At 36.8% G+C, this 22,621-nt stretch overlaps 1 protein-coding gene across 1 annotated transcript in view; it reads left to right on the top strand.

Moving 5' to 3' along the window:
- The window catches only part of FYB2 (FYN binding protein 2), a gene marked incomplete at its 5' end in the record, with an annotated part of 107,208 nt that extends 84,587 nt beyond the window's left edge, over positions 1–22,621 (top strand). The window contains 11 exon segments of the mRNA XM_081058040.1: positions 706–820; positions 932–972; positions 2,466–2,529; positions 4,121–4,219; positions 6,488–6,516; positions 7,972–8,032; positions 14,140–14,223; positions 16,721–16,811; positions 19,946–20,102; positions 20,207–20,240; positions 20,568–22,621. Of these exon segments, the coding sequence (XP_080914166.1) occupies positions 706–820; positions 932–972; positions 2,466–2,529; positions 4,121–4,219; positions 6,488–6,516; positions 7,972–8,032; positions 14,140–14,223; positions 16,721–16,811; positions 19,946–20,102; positions 20,207–20,240; positions 20,568–20,589 (797 nt within the window). The 3' untranslated portion in view covers positions 20,590–22,621.

Genomic DNA, 22,621 nt, shown 5'->3' on the forward strand with positions numbered 1-22,621 from the left:
AGGTATATTACTACTTATTTCCGATCACTAGTTCATGTCTGGAAATGATTCTGAATCACCCATACTCTAAATATTAACCTATGCCAACTGATAAAAGGTGGCAGTTTTATGGTTATGACAAAATTACATCTCTGTGAAATAAACCAGCACCTGCATTTAACAAGCTGGCTACTTGGGCAAATAATCCCAATACATTTTCAACCTGGCAAACCATCTTCTAGCTAATTCCAACTTTAATGAATATTGTATGCTGACATGTATGCAATCAACTTGTCTTAAGAACTTATCCTTTAAGAGAAAAATGCACACAACTGGATGAGGTCATGTAGGTAGATGGAGAAGCCCCAGGGCTGTAGCCTGGAGGACTTTACCATTTGAGGTCAGGCATTAGAGGAAGAGCAATTGTAGAAGAGAGAGGAGTTACTAGTTTACTAGGAAACTAGCACCTTCAAAAAAATGTAGTAAATCCTTGCCGTGATCATATAAGGGTAGGCGTTATTTATCATTATCCCAACCTCGGAGAATCATACCTGAGCCTCTGCAAGGGGAAATGGTTTGCCAAATGATCACACACACCAACAGTATAATCCAGCTTTGGTACATGTGACCTATCTTTTCCCCTTCTTGCCTCTACTGCCAGTGGTACGTGTGATTGCATTTATGATAGCAGTTGTTCTTCAGGGGGTTTCTCTGTTTTCCTTACAGGTGGGTATGTGGAGGCCTTGGCAATGACTAAAGAAATACCAGGCCAAAGGGCCTTTAAGCCAAGTTATAGCTCCGAGGAGACGTATGATGATGTTGAGTACCCCAGGAGAGAGGGGTAAGTACACGTCAGCCTGTCAGCAGTGTAGTGAGACTTTAAATGAATGTGGTGAGACTTTAAAGGTACAAGAAAACAGGTTAAGAGTCTTTATTTCTTTTCTCCCCACAGATCGAAATCGGACTTCTCTAACTCATTTGCCTCAGATAATGGTAAGTACAGGGAGACATTTGTCAAATGGCCAGTAGGAATTGCTGAGTGCTCTACGGCTGATTAGTGATAAATTGTCTTTTATTTATACATACTTTTAACAATAGCAATTGGACAGGGTGGTAGCCAGCTAAGGGAAGCGGACTGGGGTATGTGCTAATAAATGCATTTAGAATTGTGAAGGTCAAGATGAAGGTAATGGGGCTCTTGTGACAAAAAAAGCAACTTCACTGTGAAATTGCTTCCTTCCTGATCTCGTCACAATGCATGTCTGATTATAGGAATGTTTTCACTTAAAACACTTTCATGGCTTCCCAGTACTTTCACAGTCTACCTTCACATGGTCTAACAGCCTTGAGAGGTTTGCCCCTGCTTGCCTCTGCGGCCTGTTCTCTTATTCTATACTCAGTCTTCATCTGTGAGACCCAGTCATGCTGACCTTTCAGATTCTCTGACTTGTCAAGTTCCCACCACAGGGTGTTTGCCTATGCTACTCCCACTTTCTGGAGTTTTCTTTCCTCCCCTGTGTCCTTTTGCATATGTGACTCTTAACCTTTCTTCTGTGCTCAGCTCAGTCAGTACCACCCCACCCCGTGAATATTCTCCTTGGTGTTCAATCTCAGAGTTTCGACCCTCTTTTTCATTACATTTGTCAGAATTATAATTTTATATTTTATGGGATTCTTTGATTAATGACTATCTTCCCTCTTAGATGGTTACCTTCTTTATGCTTACCATTTTCCTTAGCCCCTAACATAATGCCAGGTAGATGTTATATATTTTTAAAATAGTTGTTGAATGAATGAATGAAAATATAATGGAGAGGGAATAAGCAAATGCTACTGTGATTGTTGTCGTCCTTCATAGAATGTCAGAATTTCAGATGGTGAAACAGCTTAGAGATCCTTAAATACAGAAACCTCATTTTAAAATGGAAACTGAGGCACAGAGAAGTTAAGTGACTCTCCTGCACTCATTGTGTGAGTCAAGTTTTGAACTTAAAAATCCTCCATTGTCAGGATAGACTTAAAGTATATCTGTGTGTATTAAGCTTACATGATAGGCTCGGCTAAAGCCATGCTACGAAGGGAAAGATTATTCAAAATATATTGATTCTTCATTATTTCTCCAGAATTCAACACAACGTCTGATGTTTAGTAGACTCTGATTATTATATATTAAGTATGCAAAAGGGGGAGGGTAGAAGGAAGGGTCTGTTGATAAACCAACTTTTATTAACTAAAACAGATCAGACTTGGAATTAGGGGTGGAAGCAAATATTAATTTTTGTTTGTCCATACTAATTTTATAGATGTTTAATTATTTGTACCATATACTTATAAAAACATGTGGATGTGTTTCAATATAATCTACTTAAACAAGGGAAAGATAAAAGTACATCAGCACCTGGTAGGTAGCCAATAATTTTCTGTTAAATATGAATCTGAACTACTGTTATTATAATGGATGAAAATAGCTTTTTTTTTAATTTCAGAAGAAAATAGTGAAGAAATGTATGAAGATGTCTACAGAACGAAGAGCAACTACCCAAAAATAGAGTGAGTTTCTCTTTCCTGGCTTCCTGGTTAATGGTATTTCCTGTTAGTCTAGGAAAACCAATTTAAGAAGTGACTCTCATTCTTGACCCCACCATCTTTAGGGAGGATTTGCATAGAGAATGGAAATAAGCTTTTGTAACACTACATTGTGATCAGTAGGGTTCTTGTAATTGTGTACAATCATATGCTAAATTTCAAATCACATTGCTTTCTTTTTTGAGAAAATGTCTATCTCCCAGAGCAGAGGATTTTGGTACTGTGTTAGAAAATAAGTGAGAAGAAGTAAATGTCAACAAAACTTGCTTCAATTCTATAGTACTTTTCCAGGAAGAAATCAATGGTTATGACTTACCTGTGTCTTTATAAGTTAATAAAACTGTCACTGGGATTTGGGCTTACTTTAACATCTAAAAATTCAGTGTTATCAAGAATAATATTTGTTCGAGTGGGCATTATTTGTCAAGTTTAGTTACTAGAGGTACATTCTAAAAAGGAAAACAGATGTGAAAAGCAAAAATTTGAATGTTGAGGGCTGGCCCAGTGGCTCAGGCGGTTAGAGCTCCATGCTCCTAACTCCGAAGGCTGCTGGTTTGATCCCCACATGGGCCAGTGGGCTCTCAACCACAAGGTTGCCAGCTCGATTCCTCGAGTCCGGCAAGGGATGGTGGGCTCAGCCCCCTGCAACTAAGATTGAACACGGCACCTTGAGCTGAGCTGCCGCTGAGCTCCCAGATGGCTCAGTTGGTTGGAGCGCGTCCTCTCAACCACAAGGTTGCCGGTTCGACTCCCGCAAGGGATGGTGGGCTGTGCCCCCTGCAACTAGCAACAGCAACTGGACCTGGAGCTAAGCTGCGCCCTCCACAACTAAGACTGAAAGGACAACAACTCGAAGCTGAACGGCACCCTCCACAACTAAGATTGAAAGGGCAACAACTTGACTTGGAAAAAAGCCCTGGAAGTACAGACTGTTCCCCAGTAAAGTCCTGTTCCCCTTCCCCAGTAAAATCTTTAAAAAAAAAAAAATTTGAAGGTTGAAAGGAAAAAAAGGGGATTCACACTGGGTGGGATGATATGGGTGTATCATCCCCTCTCCCTAGCCCTCCCCCACAAAAACCCAAGAGCATATTTGGAAAAATTGTATTCATCAACTGGGCAGTCGATGTACCACCATTGTTGTATTATATCGTTCCGTAAATTAAAACTCAGTGACATGAATTTCAGGAGCCAGCAATTCCTATATAGTGTACTAGAAATAATTCCTATTTCTAGTATACTTTGTAAACTATGCTTCCCTGAGTCATCTTCTCTAAAAGGAAGACTGCTCCATAAACGCTGCAGAATAGAGACCATTTGGAATAGATGAAAGTTTTTGTTGAAATATCACAATTCCCTTTGTGGCAGTCTGGTTAAGTGCTACTTCATATAGACCTAAAAACAAAGAAGTAGAGCACAGAAGTTGACAAGGCATTTCCCTGCTCTTGCTTGAGTGGGGTGTTTCGGACATGAGACTGAAGCCTCTGGTCCTTTTTACCACAGCCTTCCATCTCTAGTCCTCTCTCAAATGCCATCTTTATATCCTCTGATTCCTTAGTTTCGATGGAAAAGAAGCATTTAGAAGAATGCAGAAATTCTTCAAGAAAGAAAAGGACAGATTTCAGATGAAGAAAACGAAGTCGAAAGAAAATCTAAGGTAAAAAGTCCCTTTTACGCAGCTTTATGTTCTCCACCCTATTCTCAGAAACAGTGAAGGGGAGATCAGAAACTAAACCAAAGGCCTTGGTTATTACCCACCTCCTTCTTGCCAATTTTTGAGTGAACCACACCCCCAGACACTAATGAAAAAGTGACAAAGTCCCTTTTGAAAAAACTGATGAGGAAAGATTGCAAAGAAGCGTAGAAAGAAAGTCTTAATCAAGCAAAGTCCAGAATGGAAACTTTTCTCATCATCCTTGGCGTATATGCCTGATGTTATCACTAAGCATTACGTTATTATGTCCTTTTATGCTTTTTATCCCTACAAGTTCCAGTGGTTTTATTTATCTACACTTCCGTATTCTAATTTGCCTCTCTTGAGAAAGGAAATGTGTGGAGAGGGGAGATGAACTTTTCAGCTGAATGGTCCGTGTATCTCAAAGTTAGACCTGGAAGGACCCTCCATGATCAAGCTGGCTAATTACCAATGTTTAGGAAGGTTACACTTTCACTGGTATAACAAAGAGATGGGAGGCCTAGATTTTGGCTTCTAGTTTCAGCTCTTCTGTTTATTCAATGTGTAAACGTGGGCAAATCACTTCCCTTTTGCACCCATCAGCCCAGATTTCCTCTTGCCTACAATGAAAGTCTCAGCAGTCTCTGGAGGTACTTCTCTCCCTCATCTATCAATAGAGTCATAAAGACATACACATAGATCTGTATTTTATGATGACAGGGGATGGTAAAATAATTTGCCCAAGGTCATTACATATACTAACGTGGAATTACTATATGTTATTCCACCTTGAAGTTCTTTTCAATCATAAAACCTCAAAGTCATGTGATTTTAAGTCTAATTGTCTGTTGATTATAGATTACCAAGAGAGCCAACAGAATATGGGGTTTATAAATTGCAGTCCTGACCATGGAAGAAGAAGGAGTTTAGTTTAGCTCCGGTGGTCAGTGAGACGTAAAGGCAGATCCTGGCCTTAGCAGGTTAGATGCCTCTGACAAAAATTATTAGCTTGATACTTACAGTCCCTTAAAAAGTGGATCCACGAGGATGTAAAATACAGCATAGGAAATACAGTCAGTAATATTGGAATAACTCTGTATAGTGCCAGGTGGGTACTAATCAGGGGATCACTTTGTAAATTACATAAACGTCTATCCACTATGCTGTACGCCTGAAATTACTATAAAATAATATTGAATGTCAACTAGAATTGGAAAAAAAATTTAAAGGAAAAACACAATTGGATCCAGGTTAGAATGCTCCCTCTGCCTCCATGCCCATATATGTCTTGTACTCCATCCTGCACATCACGCTCCTGACCGCATCCAATCTGGTCTTATAGGCACTAATAGCAGGGATCATTTAGCATGAGCTCTGTCCCAGGCACATTCACTGAGGTATGCTCATCCAATACAAAAGTAACTCTACAAGAAAGGTGCTGAGATGCATTTTAGAAATGAAGAAACTGAGGCTTACCTAAAGGTTAGATGGGTTTCCTGAAAGCGCTGCTCCTTTGGGCATCTTTGATTATGTTTTTATCAGAGAGGGTTGTATTAATTGACTTTTGGTCTCCCTCACTAAATCCCAAACTGCTTCAGGACAGGAACTCTGATCATTTTGCATACCCAGCACATGAGCCTGGCCCATAGTGAGTGTCTACAAAAGACCTGGAGAACTGAACTGAAATCATTGCTTAACACACGTGGATTATTTTTTTTTTCTACCACACCATACTTCCTTCCGGGTGATCTCTTTAACTGTGAGATTTGAGGAGAACCAAACAATCTACCTGGGCCAAATGTCCTCTCCCATTTAGCAATTTACCATCTTCCATTTCCACCAGGCCTGGAATTCTCTCCTCAGGTCATCCCTTTGGCTTATGCATATTAAATAAGCAGGATTCAGTGTCACCCGAAAGTTGTTCTCTCTCATCATACTTATCCCACATTGTTTGCATCTGACTGACATCTTGGAATGTTAGAAGGGAGAAACAGAATCTCGTGGATGGAGAAGGGCAGGGCTGCCGGAGAGCCTGAGGTGGTCTGGTTAGGAAACCAGGTATAGGTGGTCACAAAGGGTAAATAAGCTGATTTTTACAAGGAAGGTGGTGATCAGAACAAAGCTGCAAGGAAAGGTTTGCTTCACATCTTTGCCTAGAAGCATCTGTATCAAGAAACCTAGTCATCAATCCATTCTTCTGAATACGGCTTTTTCCCCCCTTAACCTTTTACATCTTTTGTCAATCAACAGTGCATTTTCCATTTCGCTGCCTGATTTAGGTAAGTGACATTTAGTTCCTACTGGCACAAAACTACTCAGCATTGGCATATTAAGGGAAGGGAAAGAGCAGTAGTAGTCCTTCCTGGACTCCACATTTAATGTGGAAGTATACATCAAAATCAAAGAAGCAATTTTACACAATAGTATTACTGAGTTTTGGGAAGATGAGTAACTTTTCTCAAGGCCTACCATAGAGCAGGCCTCTTAAATCCCAGAGACATAGATGTTATCATCCCTTTTTAGGGAGAGGCTCCAGGCCCCACATCTATACTTTAGTGACCTGGGATTTGTACTCACGTCTCTCTGATTAATGAGGCTCGTGCATTCGACATTAGATCACACAGCCTCTTGAAGGATTTGACAGCCATACCACCCTCATTAAGACATAATTTGAACACGACCATGCCGCAGTACACATACTAACTGAATCAAGGGTGGGTCATTGGACAATGTATTGTTTGCTGTGCTATAAAAACGATAGTGCACAAATTAGCACAATGGATGATACATAGTATGCTCTCAGCACTCCAGTAAGTTGACTCTGTCTATAAAAAAGGGCCATGTGTTTTGTTCTTTGTTGGTTTTTGTTTATGATCTCTAACCATGGTGGCTACTTTGATTTCACTCTGACTTGGCAATTCAAATGTATAGTATATTCCACAAACATGAACTAAATAATGCTGAACTAAATAATCAACAAAGATTATATAAACCTGGTAAAATTACAGGCTTCCCAAAATATCTTTGGTCTGTGTTTTTTTTTTTAAAAAAAGCCAACTTAGAATAGGTATGCATTGTGCCCCCATCCAAATTTATGAATAACAGAATATGAGTTATGAATAATTATGCCAGGTCTCAAACTCATTCAGGTGGTGAATCACTTGAACATTATAGAATTCTATGTAGAGCACCAAGGACTGTGAATATCCTAAACTGAACATGTCTAATTATGATCATATACTAAGTCAGAGTCAATTTTATGCAAGATTACCAATCGTTTAAAGTTTGCCAATCATTTAAAATAAAAATCAGGGGAAAAAATCAACATTAATATTCTATTAAACTTTATTTTCCCTAGGAATTAGGAAAAACACTCTCAGTATTCTAGCAGTATGATATCTTTGTGTAGTTCTAGGATGATAGAAACTTAGTCTAAAAAATGATTCTTTCACCAACTCATATTTCTGACAATCTGCATGAAATCAAATTGAAATAAATACATGTATGTGTGTTTAAGATATTTGGACATCAATTTTTTTAATCCCTCAGTTGAATTTCTTTCCAAATGAAGGACTTTTTGTTCTTTGATCTTTTCAGCCTATCTGTATTTTATGATCAGATTTTGATAAAACAGGCTTGGGCATGCACCTGGATAATTGTGTACAATTTGAGGAGCCAGCGATTGTACAAATCATATCTAATACTGGACTATTTTGATCCTATCTTGCCCCTAGAATTTAGGTCTCGGGAAGTTATTATCCATGATGATGTGAACATAAATGAAAAAGAAGCACAGTAAGTCAATTTACCTTATTGGTCATCCCTGCTATTTAACTCATTTCCTGGTGTGTGCTTTTTATTTTTAAATATGGTCAGAGGGCCATCTTCAGATTTTTAGATACTGGATGAAAAGTCACCTTGTGATATTCCCCTGACTAAAAAGGGAAAACAATGAATAACATAGATGATCTAACAGTGGTAGGTGATTTAAAAGTTACTGAAGCTTTAGAATCTGTTTCTTATCTTTGAATCTAGAGATTTGAAACTTATTTCAACACAATAAACACTTATTTAATAACCTCCTATGTATAAGACAACATGGAAAATAGCAAGCACTGACAGAGGCTCTGTTCTCAAAGACTAAATAACTGTACTCTATCAAAAAAGAAAGCATCCCCAAAACTTGGTTCCCTTCTCTAGCTACCTTTCAGCCCTTTCCCTCTCAATAAAATGGCTAAAAATAAAGGTCTCTTCTGTTCATTCCAAGCTCACTGCCCTTGGACTTCTGTTCCTTTCATACCAGTGAACTGATTTTTGGTAAGGTCACTAACAACTTCTTGGTTAAATCCAGTGGATACCTTTAAGACTTTATCTTTCTTAGCTTCTCTATAATATCTTAAACTGTTGACTACCATGTTTCCCCGAAAATAAGACCTAGCCGGACCTTCAGCTCTAATGTGTCTTTTGGAGCAAAAATTAATATAAGACCTGGTTCCTATTTTAATATAAGACCGGGTAGAATAGAATAGAATAGAATAGAATAGAATAGAATAGAATAGAATAGAATACAATACAATACAATACAATACAATACAATACAATACAATACAATACAATACAATACAATAATAAAATAAGACCTGGTCATTTATAATAAATTTTTACTCCAAAAGACGCATTAGAGTTGATGGTCCGGCTAAGTCTTATTTTCGGGGAAAACATGCCATCCTTCAAAGGAAAAAAAAAATTAACTTTTGCCCAGGTTTCCATGTTATCGCTATTTTTTATTCCTCACCTTTGGCTGTTGCTTCTATTTGATTTTGGTTTTGTGTGCGTGTGTGTGAGTTCTAACTCTACCATTCATCTCTTTAAAAAGTATGTGTTTCTCAGATTTCCTATTTCGGTTCTATTCTTATTACATTCCTGAATGATCTCATCCACATCTAAGGCTTTAATTATAATCATTGTGGTAATGATATAAAAATTTACATTTGAGGTCAGATCTCCTCCACCTTAGTAATCCTGCTGAATAATTCTATTTGAAACTCAGAATTCCATAATAATTCCTAATCTCAACCCTCCCCATTCAAATATGGTCTCTTTCTTCTAATCTCTATATTGGCAATTGTTTCAATAAACACACAGTTGCCCAAAGCAAAACCCTAAGCATTGTCCTTAACTCTGCCTCCTCTCCTGCCCTGCACCCTCGTCTGTTCCAATAACTCTCAAAACATTCCCATTTCCCCATCCCTACTGCACATCCACAATGCAGGCCCTCATTGTTTCTTAGGTAGATTATTAACACTTCCCAAACAGCCATTTCATCTCTTCAGATTATTCTCCAAACTTTCTAAAGTGCAAATGTGATCATGTCACAAATCCAACCACCCATTAACTTAAAAAAACATTTAGTCATTGTCCATCACTCTCAGAATGAAATCCAAACTGCTTAGGAAGACATAAAATATATTAATGACCCAACCCCTAGCAAATTCTCAGCCTCACCTGTACTCCCCACTCACCCACCATTCCTATGTTCCATCCATACTATATACTACTTGGAGTTCTTTGAACTCAACAAGCTGTCCAGCATTTCAAACGCTTCTCATTTGTTCCAGCTTCACTGATCCATTCAACGAATGTTTCTGAGCATGTACTATGTGCCAGGCACTGTGTTAGGTGTTGTTGGATATACAACAATGAAAACAGATATAATTTCTATTCCTGCCTGATTGGAGACAGATAAGAAAAAATAAGTCATAATTTCACATTGGAATTTGGATGTTTGGATATTTTGAAAGAGAGTGGGCATACGGTGTGTGTATTGGAAGGGGGCCGATCATCATTTTAGAGTAGATGGTTGGAAGTAGATGATTAGGAAAACAATGGTTCTAGGTGTAGTACTTTGTCATACTTTTTGCCTGGTTATCTATTTTAGCCCTCATTATTGAAAACTGAATTCAGATTTTACTTTCCTCAGGAGACCCTCTCTGACCTTATCTATCTGGGTTAAGTACCCATTTTTATCTGAACATTTTCCTCATAGTTGTACTGGTCTTGCTTCTTGCCTGTCTCCTCCTCTAGGTGGGAACTCCCTGAGGTAGGGACTGTGACTTTCCAATCTATAGCATGTGGCCTCATACCAAAACATAATTTGTTAAGTCAGTTAACAAGGACCTGCTAAAAAAAAAAAAAAAAAGAAAAGAAAGTGCAAAGTAATCTGGAAGCTCAGCATAGGTAGCCATTTCCATTATTTAGGGTTCCAGAAAAGTATCTGTGCCAAGTTGAAGCAGGAAAGATAGGTAACATTTTGACAGGTGGAGACTGGGGATCAAGAAGAGAGAGAACAGGAGGACATAGGGGAAGAGGGCAACTGTATAAATGGAAAATGTATATTTGGGCAAGTTTGTTGGACCATAAGGCATATGATCAGGAAAGAGGGTGTTACAAGCAGGAGACGTAATTTGTCATAAAATGGAGGAGGGCCCTGGAATATCAAATTAGTTAAGAATGAATTCTTTTTCTTCGACGTAAATTATATAATATTTGTAAAAGTCAAAAGAAAATAAGAAACATATGTAAGTTGTAAAGCATGACAAAACAAATTCGCCAGCACCCATCACTTGACTTCAGAACTAGAACGTAACCAATGCCTTGACTTCTCTACCTTCTGCTCATCCCCTAGTCTCTCTCATTGCCATCCCCCCCATGGGAACCATTCTCCTAAATGGTGTGTTTCATTTCCTGTTAAAACAAAAATAGTGTTATCAAACACATGATAAAATATAGTTTCATTTGGGATTTGAATATTATAAAAATAATATGCTGAACACAGAATTCTGCAACTTTACTCAAATAAAATCCATCCTTTTTTTTTTTTACCACTGTAATTCACTCATTTTTACTGTTCTATAATATTCATTGTATGTATATGCCACAATTTATTTATTCATTTTCTTGGTTGGTGGCTATTACAATAGTTCCATTTTTTTTGCACTTACAAACAGTACTACTACAACTTTCCTGTCTTCTGTGAACATGTGCAAGAATTTTTCTCAGAGATATATATACCGAGAAGGGGAAAGAAATGGAAATTATATAGGGAATTCAAATTCATAAGAAGATACCAGCTTGTTTTCCAGAGTGGTTGTACCAATTCATACTCTCCCCAGCAATATAAAGGGAATATTGATCCACATTCTCACCAACACTTAGCACAGAAAGAATTCTTAATTTTTGCCAGTTTAGTGTGTATAAAACACTGTTTCATGTGGTATTAATTTGTATTACGTTCATTACTAACAGTGTTGAGTCCCTTTAAGTATGCTTATTCACCATTCATGTCTCTCCTTCTGCAAAAGTCCTGTTGATATCTTTTGCCTGTTTTTCTATTGGGTTATCGATCTTTTTCTTACTCATTTATAGATAGGAGTATTTTTATGCATTCTAGATGCTATTCTTTTGTTATATGCATTGCAAATATCTCCTCCCATTTTGTAGTTTGCCTTTTCAACTACCTTTCCAGTCTTCAGATGAATAAAAGTTCTTAATTTTACTGTATTTGAATTTATCAATTTACCCTATTGCTTTATCTTTTAAAGAAATATTTATCCCAAGGTCATATATTCTCCCATTTTTTTCTATAACGGTTAGTTTTGCCTTTTACACTCAAACCTTAGAGCTTGCTGAAACTGATTTTTGTATATAAGTGAAGCAAAGATCTACCTACATTTTCTTCCAGAGAAACAAATGTCCTCGCATGGTTAATTGAATAGTCTTTATTTTCCCCATTGATTTGCAAGACCATCTCTGTCATACCAAGTTTCCGTATATCTGATGATGTTTCCATGCTCTCTAATCTATTGTAGTTGATATTAGTACATTGTAGTTGTACAATGTAGTTGATGAAAATGTAGTTGATATTAGTACATTGATAAAGTAGCTGTTAATACCTTGACATATTCTGAGACATGATTTATGCCTAGAATATGGTTAATTTTTGTAAATGTTCCATGTGTAACTAGATCCCTAGAAAAGCTAAAATCAGTTGACAAAGACACAAAGAGTTGACCATCATGTTCACATGGCTAGTGTGAGTATAAATTGGTATGTTCTTTCTGAGAGAATAATTTGTCAATATGTATCTAAAACGCCCAGACCCTTTTCTTAACTCAGTAATTTCACTTCAAAGCAACTAGTTCTAGTGGAAAAAATAAGGGAAACAGAAAGAAAAAATATATGCACAGAAATGTCTAGGGTTATTTGTAAAAAGTCTCCTTTTTATAAACCATCCAAATATCCAATAATTTGCTAAGTATATTATAGTATTCAACAGAACCATTTAAATATATGCTAAATATATACTGAATAGTTTCCAGTGACATGGAGAAGTGCTTGCAATCTGACCACTGAAAAATAGCAGAATGCAAAATTGCATGGATGGTATGATCTCAATTCAGTTTTTAAAAGGGCTTGGAAAATGCTTAGAAGGAAAATCATATGTCTTTGGAAGGCCAGATTATATTTATTTCATCTCTTTTCTACTTCTTCCAATTTTTTAAATACTCAGAATATATTGCTTTGGAATTAGTAAAGAAAATAAATGTCTAAGTAGGTATTCACTTTGCCCATTCCCTGCCTTCACAGTTTTAGCTCCCTCCAAATAGTATGTCTGTGCCCAAATTCTCTCTGAACACTTGCTGTGTGCCCAGCACTGTGCTGAGCTCATTGGCCACATTGGAATATATGTCTGGATCCCATCTTCTGGGAACCTAACGTGGAGAGATAAAACGCGTGACCACTGGACAGTCAGAAAAGAAGTCATTGCTGAGCTACATGTCAGCTACCCCATGGCACTAGATGCTGACAAAAGAGAGGAATTGGAGATCCCTTAAAAGTCCTGGAAGGCTTCTTAAAAACCTTCCTTAAGCTGCATCTTCAGTGCTGGTCCTGTGCAGCTGGATGCCTGTGAATATAATCTGAAGGAAGGATGACATAATGTCTCTGAAAATCTCAAAAATTCCTGTGCTGTAATATCCTTGTGGTTATAATTGACTCGCTGAAGAGTTACTGAAGTTCACACGTGCAGACACCAGAGACATACAGGTGGTTGATAGAGTAAGATCCTGTTTTGCTCATACCAAAGATGGACATATTGGTAACCTTGTCATACCAGGTACAAAGCACGTTTTGAAACAGCAGGTATGATAAAAGACCATAGACTGTAGAGTCAAAGGCACCTGGGTTCAAAGCCAGTATTTCTGTGACCATGATAGTTCACTGATCATCTCTCTCCTCCCTTGTAAAGCTTTATGGATGACTACTTTAAAGGATGGCTGCAATGCTTACTGTGAAAAGCAAATGAGTTAGCGTATTAAAATGCCCGACATAAGATTTGACACATAGGCGCTAAAAAAAAAGCACTATTTCTTTCTATAATACCCTCTTCCCTTCCTGAATCATTTTCTACTAATACCAAACAAACACTAGTTGGATTAGTTTTCTCTCAGGGTGAAGGTTAATATTATTTTTCACGTTTTAGAGGCAAAAGAAACTGAGGCTCAGAAAGGAGAGAAAGGGTGGTTATAAGCAGATTGGTCTCTTGCTTCTGATTTCAAATTTGGATCACTCCAGATCAGGGGTCAGAAAACTGGCCTGTGGGCCAAATATAGCTGCCACTTGCTTTTGTAAATCCAGTTACAATAGCAGAGTGGTTACCATAGAGATGGTATGGCAAAGCCTAAAATATTTGCTATCTGGCCTTGCCCTACATTATCAAAATATATTTCTAGATGACTTTTAATAATTTTTTGTAAAACATAATTGTCCAGAAAGTACTGATGGTCCCATACGTGTTTTAGTTCAATCTTAATTTACTTGCTCAAAAATATTGTTCTCCTCAGAGATGAAGATAAAGTAAAACCTTGGAAGCCCAAGTTTTTAATACCAAAGGGAAAACAAGAGAAAAAAGGTGAAGAATCAGAAAGGTAAGTCTATAGGTATAACTACAGTTTATCTGTTGCAGTTTATGCCTCTTATTAGCTCTGTAACCTTGGGCAAGTCAGTAAATTTGATTTTCAGGTTCCTCATCTACAAAATGAGAATGGTAACACCTAAATTACAATACAGTTGAGAGGATGAGAAGAGACAAAGAATATGAAAATGTAAAGAGCCACAGACATTTATTTTCATCATCATCATCCCGGCTTTTGGTGGATAGGGAGTGAGGAAAGATTTCAAGCCAGGTCTTACCAAACGATGAAAAGCTTCCAGTCTTTTTTCAGGCTGTAAGGATGTTTCCCCTATTAAGACAGACCTTAAATATCACCATTTGAACTTAAATGGAACTTTGAGATGAGACTGGGATCATATAGTAATTAAGACAGATTTCCCTAAAATACAATATAATTCTAGTTATTACTACCTTAGTGTTAGAATTACAAAAGAATGTTTTATCAAGAATGTTTTGTTGGTCATGGGATTTAAGTTCCCAGTGGGCTGTTGGGGGAGGTGAATTTTTATTGTCTCTGATGGTTACTAGGTGTCAGTGTGCCAGTCTTCACCTCAGTTACTACCGTGTTTCCCCGAAAATAAGACCGGGTCTTATATTAATTTTTGCTCCAAAGGACGCATTAGGGCTTATGTTCAGGGGATGTTATCCTGAAAAATCATGCTAGGGCTTATTTTCCAGTTAGGTCTTATTGTCAGGGAAACACGGTAGGAGATGGGGCAGGATCTGAGGGACACTGTTTTACCGAGATCTTTGGGAAATCCTTGTTTAGTCATTGAGCTGGGAACACTGTGTGCTCTGTCTGCTCTGGGAAACCTGTCTAGAAAAGTCCTACAGGGACACCCCCCGAAACATAAGGTATCAGTCTATATACCATATTTAAACTCAGAAGATGACACAGGATGATGACTCTTCCCTTCAGTTTATTTTCTTTGGGTATAGACTTGATGTGATTTATTTTTCCCAAGTTGGAAAGATGTATTCACAGACTAGAAAAGCACTTCCCACCTTAAACTTCATGCTTTCACATAGCATGGCGCCACAGAATTCCAAGAGAGGAAATAACAAGATTTCTTACTGCTCATCCCCCACCAAGAAAAATTTTTTTTAGTATTTTAATGACTACACATAAGTCTTTCTAGGAAAAAATTTTCAAGTGCTTTTTTATTTCTTACAACAAACTGATATATAATAATTTACTTTTATTCTCAACTGAATAAATTTGAAAATGCAGTATATTGAGGCGGTCGTTACTCCTGTAGATTGATGTATCAATTTCCATGTGCTCTCAGTTCCCTTTTGGTTTCCACCATAACTAATTCTCTCATAAGTAAAAGATGGTTTCTATATTAGTTCAATCCTTTTATTATCCCTTTATTAATCAAAGATTGTAAGTTTTCAGAAATTGGGGAAGGGCATGACGGGTCTAAAGGCGTGGATATGACAGCCCACGTTGTAAGATGTTCCATGCCAACTTTGTATGCAGATGGGAAAGGGTAGTTGGAAAGGTAGATTGTGGCCAGATTATAAAATGCCCTGTGTATCATACTAAGGAATATGACTATCTTACAGCCAATAGAGAGAGAAAAGGTTTTAAAGCAAGAGAGTAACATGACCAATTAGATTTTAGAAAGATGGCTGAAGGTAGTATGCAGGTGGATTCACAGAAAGAAAGGCAAGAGGAAGATGATACTTCAAGCAAATGGTCATAGCCTGAAATATGGCAGTAGCTGTAATTTTGAACAGAATGAAATAGATACAGGTGACACTCCTGAATGAAAATGACCTGTTTCCCTCTATCAATGCATAAAACTACTAAAATGCAGCACCAACCCTCACAGAAGAACAGGAGGGAGGAAAAGGGAGAAATAAAAGTATAATCAGCCTCTGCTATAGGGTTATCCGATTGTATGTCCTGAAATTTTTGCATATATTTTGTGGCATCTTGCTTTACTGTCTTAATTCTATCCTTCATAATCATTCAGTATACCAGGCAGTTCTTTGATTGATGCACAGGAATTTTTGATCCCCCAGTTAGGTTTGAAAACTTGAAAAAACACAAAATATAAGCCATTTACTTACTCTTATGGTGTTCCATTAAATAATCTGAGAGCAAAAGGGGCAATTTATGTATTTCCTAAGTTTTTTCTTTAATTATACTTCTAAATTTGATCGAAAAGTTTGTTTAACTTAAATTGTTTAAGCAATTAGATGTTATTCCAAGTTATTATCTTGCTGTCAAAAAAAATTTTTTTAATAGTCGGGGAAAATAGGTGGTTTTACTTAGTCTGTTAAGATTGTTTGGATAATCTGCTCTATTGGAAATGTGTGTGTGCATAACAAAATTTATATAAAATCATACACACACACAAAAATTATACATGAATTTATCCTGAAATAGAATGACTTTATAGATTTGGAAACTTTAAGTTTTATTATAGTACATTTAACCCTACCTGCATTTTTCTTGCCAGTTTATCTCCTAGAAATTTCTTCAAAAACAAGAAGCAAAACTTGGAAAAGAAGAGAATGGAAAGAGAAAAACTTTTTAGAGAAAGATTTGAGGTATGTTCTGTTCTGAAGGTAATGGTCAACAATGTTAAAAACTAAAAACTTCTGTTTTTAAAGAGTCTCAAAGTGTGTTTCACCTCTGTCTCTCTGGGAGTAAGACATCATCTTTGACTAAAAAGCTGGTATTTTTATTCCTGTTACATTTCTGTATTATCATGCCTTTTGTGTATGTTATTTCCTCTGCTTGGAAAAACTCCTCAGTTGCTCTATTCCAATGTTACCCACTCTTCACTAACTCCTCCAGGCAGGTACTCTCTCAGCACCCATTAAAAAATCTATTATACACATATCTGTTAAAACACGGCTCAGTTGTATTACAGTATGTGTGAGAGCATGCGCATTTGGAACTAAACTTGAGTCCCTTTTGAAGGAGAGATTTTGTCTCAAGTTTGCTTCCCAGCTCCCAATATAAAACTGGTCAAATAATGTTCAGTGACCGAATGAATCATGAAACAAATAAATGAACAATAATTGAATGAGTGAAGTAGCAGCTGAAGCTCCTTGACTTCTTATCCTCTCATGGAGAGTCCATAGAGCATTTTTTGCATAATTCCAATGAAAATGAATGATTTAGTCGGAATCCAATGATCCTCGCTTCTGATTTCATATACTGTCAGAATAAGAATTTATTACTTTAAGAAACATATTGCACACCTCCCACGTGCCAGACACTGGATTGTGACAGAGGGCATGTGAATCCAGCTCGTAAAATTTGTCCAAGTCACTACCCTGCCTGAAATCTTTCAAAAGGTCCCCATTGCCAAATGGATAAAGTTTAGGCTTCTTCACATGGCATATCGCTCTTCATGTCATGACCTTTGCTTGTCTTTCTGATTTTATTTCTGCCATTCTAAACCTTGCACCTTGTGCTTTGGCGACAAACTGCTCCTAGTTTTGTCCTTGGATGAACTTCCACCTCTGTCCACGTCCCGCTATTTCCTTCCTAGATGCATTTACTTGGTCTGTTCCAAATGCCACCTATGCCTTGTTGCTTTTCTCCATCTGGCTAGCTCTTGTTTTTATCAACACCAAGTCGAGGCATCGTCTCTCCAAGAAGATTTACCCAAACTTGCCAGTTAAAGAAATTCCTCTTCTGTATACCCAAGCAAACCTCTAGCTTATCACAAAACATTAACATTGTTGGAATTACACTTTCATCAATGAAACTGAGCTCACAGAGGACAAAGGTTACCTTATCTATCCTCATATCCATGTGCAGAGCAGAACAGGACTACCTGATACTTTGTAAATATCCAAAAATACTTTTTAGAGTAAACTAAAATAGGAATAGACACAAATCCTTCATAATCACTAATAACTCCTGCTTGGACCAAAGCTGCTTAAGATTACTACTAAATTGTACTATGAAATTATCAGCTGCCAACTGTGATGTTATTTAACTAGTTGAGAAACAACAGTGTAACAATTACTTATTGAAAAGACCCTACATTCCATCTAGTGCTTTTTCTCCCCCACTTTATTTAGACTGTCTCGTCTCATATGGGATAGACATTCCATTCCTCATATGTGTATGATTCCATTTTTCCTTATTATCTGTGGTAGGTTTCCTTGATATGCCATTAGAAGAAGTATGCCATAACTTTTATCCAGCTCAAATCACAAAATATTGGGTACATTTGTGCCAGGCATTGGAGGTGATGAATAAAACTGTCTTCCATTTTCATTTCATAAGACAAAATGTTTATTAAATGTTATAATAGAAGTATATACGAAGTACATACTGTACATTATACAGTATGTATATACGAAGTACATAATGTAAATTATACATGGCAGTTGTAAAAGTCTCTGTGCAAGGTGGTTAAGAGAAAAAAAGTGTATTTTAAGCCAAGAAAATAGCATGAGCAATGGCATGGAAATATGAAAGGGACATGGTATATTCAAGATTATCATATGGCTTGATGTGGCTTCAATAAAAGGACAGAAATGGGGGTATGGGGAATGATGGTATACAAAGGACCTTGAATGTCAAGCTAAGAAATGTGGATCTTATCCTGAAAGCAATGAAGAGTTTTTAGAACTTTATAAAAAAGAAGGTGACCTAATCTGATTTGCATGCTAAGAAATTACTGTGTATTCACAGAGAACAATGAATGGCCTGAAAAGGGTAAGAAATCAGTTAGGAAGCTATTACTTGGTGAGGCAAAAGAAAAATCTGTCTTGTGGATAAGATCCCACTTGATATGAGGGGATCTTATAATTTACCATCCAAATTCAGGACACTTCTGAGAATGGAAGGAGGCATACCTAATCATAATAATAAATATTTGTAAATAGAGACATTAGCTATAAAGAAGAGACTGTCCTGAGCAAAAGGAGATGTTTGGCCACCCTAATTTTGTGAAGCAGACATCCATAAATATGAGCTATATGTTCTGGAACTATTTTTTTCCAGTCAACAGATTTCAATTCATTAGAAGTTGATGTACCTCTAGATGTATATAGGCCAGCTAGTTTATCACAAAGAAAAAACTCCCGTGAGGTCAGAAATTGAATTTATCATCAGTTTTTCACAAATGCCTATCTTTGACCACAAAAGGAGAGTGGGAATTGCCCCCAAACCATACTTTAAAATACGTGTGCTATAGCTATATATAAGAATATATAAGCCCACCCAGAGAGAAAGGGTAGAGAATATCATCTAGAAATGCTAGGTACGTAAGAATATCGTAAACTCTAAAGCACTACACAAAGAGGTTTTCCTCTTTCCTTCTTTTTTTTAACTTCTCTTTTCTGGGGTTTGGTGGTAATTTTATTACTGAAACAGTTAACATACTGTCCACAGCACTTAATTTATGCCCATGTTATAGCCTTTTCAGTCCCCAGAATTCATTCTAGTACACTTAGATAATGGGTGTGAAAACACTTTGAAAATATGATCGTACCAAATAAATAGAAGATTGTGGCATTTTACTATTGTTTCCTTAAATTACTTTCCTTTCACTGAATATCTTGCTATTATTTTCTGTTCCCTTAGATGTTATTTAATTAATATCTAGCACCTTGAGTATATATTGAGGTTTCTATATTATGCCCTCCATTAATTTTGTTATAATGAAAAGGTAAAACCTATGCATAGTCTGATTAGTAGTCATTTCTCATTTCAGTATGACAAAGAGATTACTGTCATCAACACAGCAGTGGCATGTTCCAGTAATTCAAGAAATGGAATATTTGATTTGCCAATAACTCCTGGAGAAGAACTGGAAGTCATTGATATCACTGAAGAAAATCTGTTGATCTGTCGCAATTCTAAAGGCAAATGTAAGTTATTGACTTACCGTCCATAAAATTTCACTGTTTTAAAAAATCTCAAAGCATTATCTCTATAACTTTCAAATTAGTAATTGTGACTTTTGTTTCTATAGATGGATATGTGCTAATTGATCATCTAAATTTCAAGTAAGTGGTTTGATTTTATACCTCAAATCATGAATTCTAAATATTTAACATATTGCTATATACGTGAGTCTCAACGAAAGACTACTGAATTATTTAAATTTGGGAAAAATTTTGAAAATTAGATATGCACTGCCCTATTCTATAAGGGTTAATTTGGAAGACTTTATTATTGTCTCCTGAGTATGCTATCAAACTTCTCTACAGAGCATATTTATAAACATTTTTAAAAAGCATAAAAATATTAAACTGGGTAGGAAATTTCCCAGAAATCTCCTACTCATTATTCTACTGGCCTATATCTCAAAGTATATTTTTCTTTTTTCTCAGGCATCAAGGTTGGTCGCCTTAGGAAGATCAATATCAAATGTATGAATGCACAAGTGAGAACTAGTTCTAAGATCTCACTCCTACCTCCTGTCAGTTTCAGTTTACATGTCAAAATGAGATAGTGGAATCTGTGGAAACTTGCATTAGGAACTTAGGAGAGAAAACAAAAACAAGTCCTCCACATTTAGATGGTTTTATTCTTAAACAGTTATCTTTCAATGTCTATTTCAGTATCTATTTCACTGCTGGCTCAAGAGAATATGAAACTGTGTTAGCATTTGAACACTTCTTTAATGAGCCATATCCAAAGTTAGACATCACGCCTTATGGCACTCAGTTAGTTGTACAGATGGTTAGTTTGCTTCTAATATTAGTATACAAGTGTTTATAATTTCTAAAAGATCTACATTTAAATTGGGTGTAATTTAATTCTGAGAAATAATCAGTGCAACCAAGGTCTTTTAAATACTCAAATTTAAAATATAATCTTAAAATATGAAATAATTATAGCTCAGTTTTTCAAAAAATCAAGGTATAAGTGTTCTGCTTTATCACAAAATCAAAATCAGACTCAAAATGCTGCTTAAAAATTGGTTTCTTTTGGGAATAGTATGCTGAAAAGTAATTCATTCCTAAATTCACCCAACATCATTTTAAGAAATGCCTTCCTACATTTAACAAAATTTAAATAATGTACACGCTGTATCAGTTTAAAATGTCCAAAACAAGGAAAATAGTTATTATTTTTTTCTCTGCCTGAACACCTATTCAGATAATAGAATTCACATGTATTTCTACTTCTATGAAAGTAAAGAAAAATTTAAAAAGCTGAACTGTTAAAAACATTCTATGTTTTAAGTGCTGTACACTGCCTGTTAAGCAGGGTGAGTCTGGCCTTCAAGGGCATGATGGGATTTATTCCATGGTCTCATCCCTTATACTGTAACCTTCTATGTTCTTTTATCTTCATTTTCATGTTCCAAATGGCACTTGCCAATAAAGGCGAAGCTTATTCTAGAAGAATCAAAAATATTCATAGAGTTTAGAGAGGGAAATACATAGATATGAATGAAATGCCTAGAAGACTCAGGTTTGACAGATAAGGGAACACTGACGTATATTTGCTAGCCAAGACACAGAGATGTAAAATCCATGCTGTGTCTGGGGGGAAATGGCAAGAGCTGGAATGGGGTAATTTGGGGCTAGAATGTGAGAGTTCACTTGGCCATTTTCCTCTAGAGAGTGGGAACCATTCAAAGGTCTTCATTAGGAAGACAATGTCAGATGGTTAGAGAGAGAAAAACAAATCACGGCAATATGAGTGATAGATTAGAGAGAGGAGAGACCACTTGTTTTTGCAATATTCTAGGCAAAAGAACATTAGATCTTAATTTAAGACAGCAGCAATAAAAATACACAGTACAGGAGCCCCACTGGAGATACTACAAAGATAAGAAAACAATGTCTTGGTGACTGATTAGAGGTTAAAGAGAAATAGGGCATGACTCTGAGATTCCTTTTTGGGGAGATTAAGGATGGTACCAAAATTGGGAATATATTTCTACTTGGATCCCCCTAAATTAAATGTACCTGCTCAGTGAGAGGCAGGGCAGTCAGGTAACTGCCATCCTCTCCTACACTCTCAGGACAGACCTGTCACAGTGGGCCTTACTGTAGAAGATGAGGATAAGTATGGCCGAGGGGCAAGGAGGAAAGTGAGGGAGAGTGCAGGGCTATTTTTGAGCAAAGACCTTCCACGCAATAACCTGGTACAAAAGAGAATCAGAAACCATATATTACTCTTGCCACCTCACCAAAACCTGAAGTATTTTTAATCCTATAGTGGCAGCAGGACTAAATTTGAACTTAGAGATAGATGTGTCCCATACACTTGGTATCTCATGACATGGGCTCTTGTTCTAATTCCATGACTCAGCTCTGAAACTCAATTTCCTCATTAGTAAAACAGGGCCTCATCTTGTCTGCATCACGGGGTTGTTGTTGGGCTGTAATGTAACAATATAAATAAAAGTGTCCTCAAATCCTTAATACAC

Source organism: Rhinolophus hipposideros (genome assembly GCF_964194185.1).
Source record: "Rhinolophus hipposideros genome assembly, chromosome: 8".
Classification (NCBI taxonomy): Eukaryota; Metazoa; Chordata; class Mammalia; order Chiroptera; family Rhinolophidae; genus Rhinolophus; species Rhinolophus hipposideros.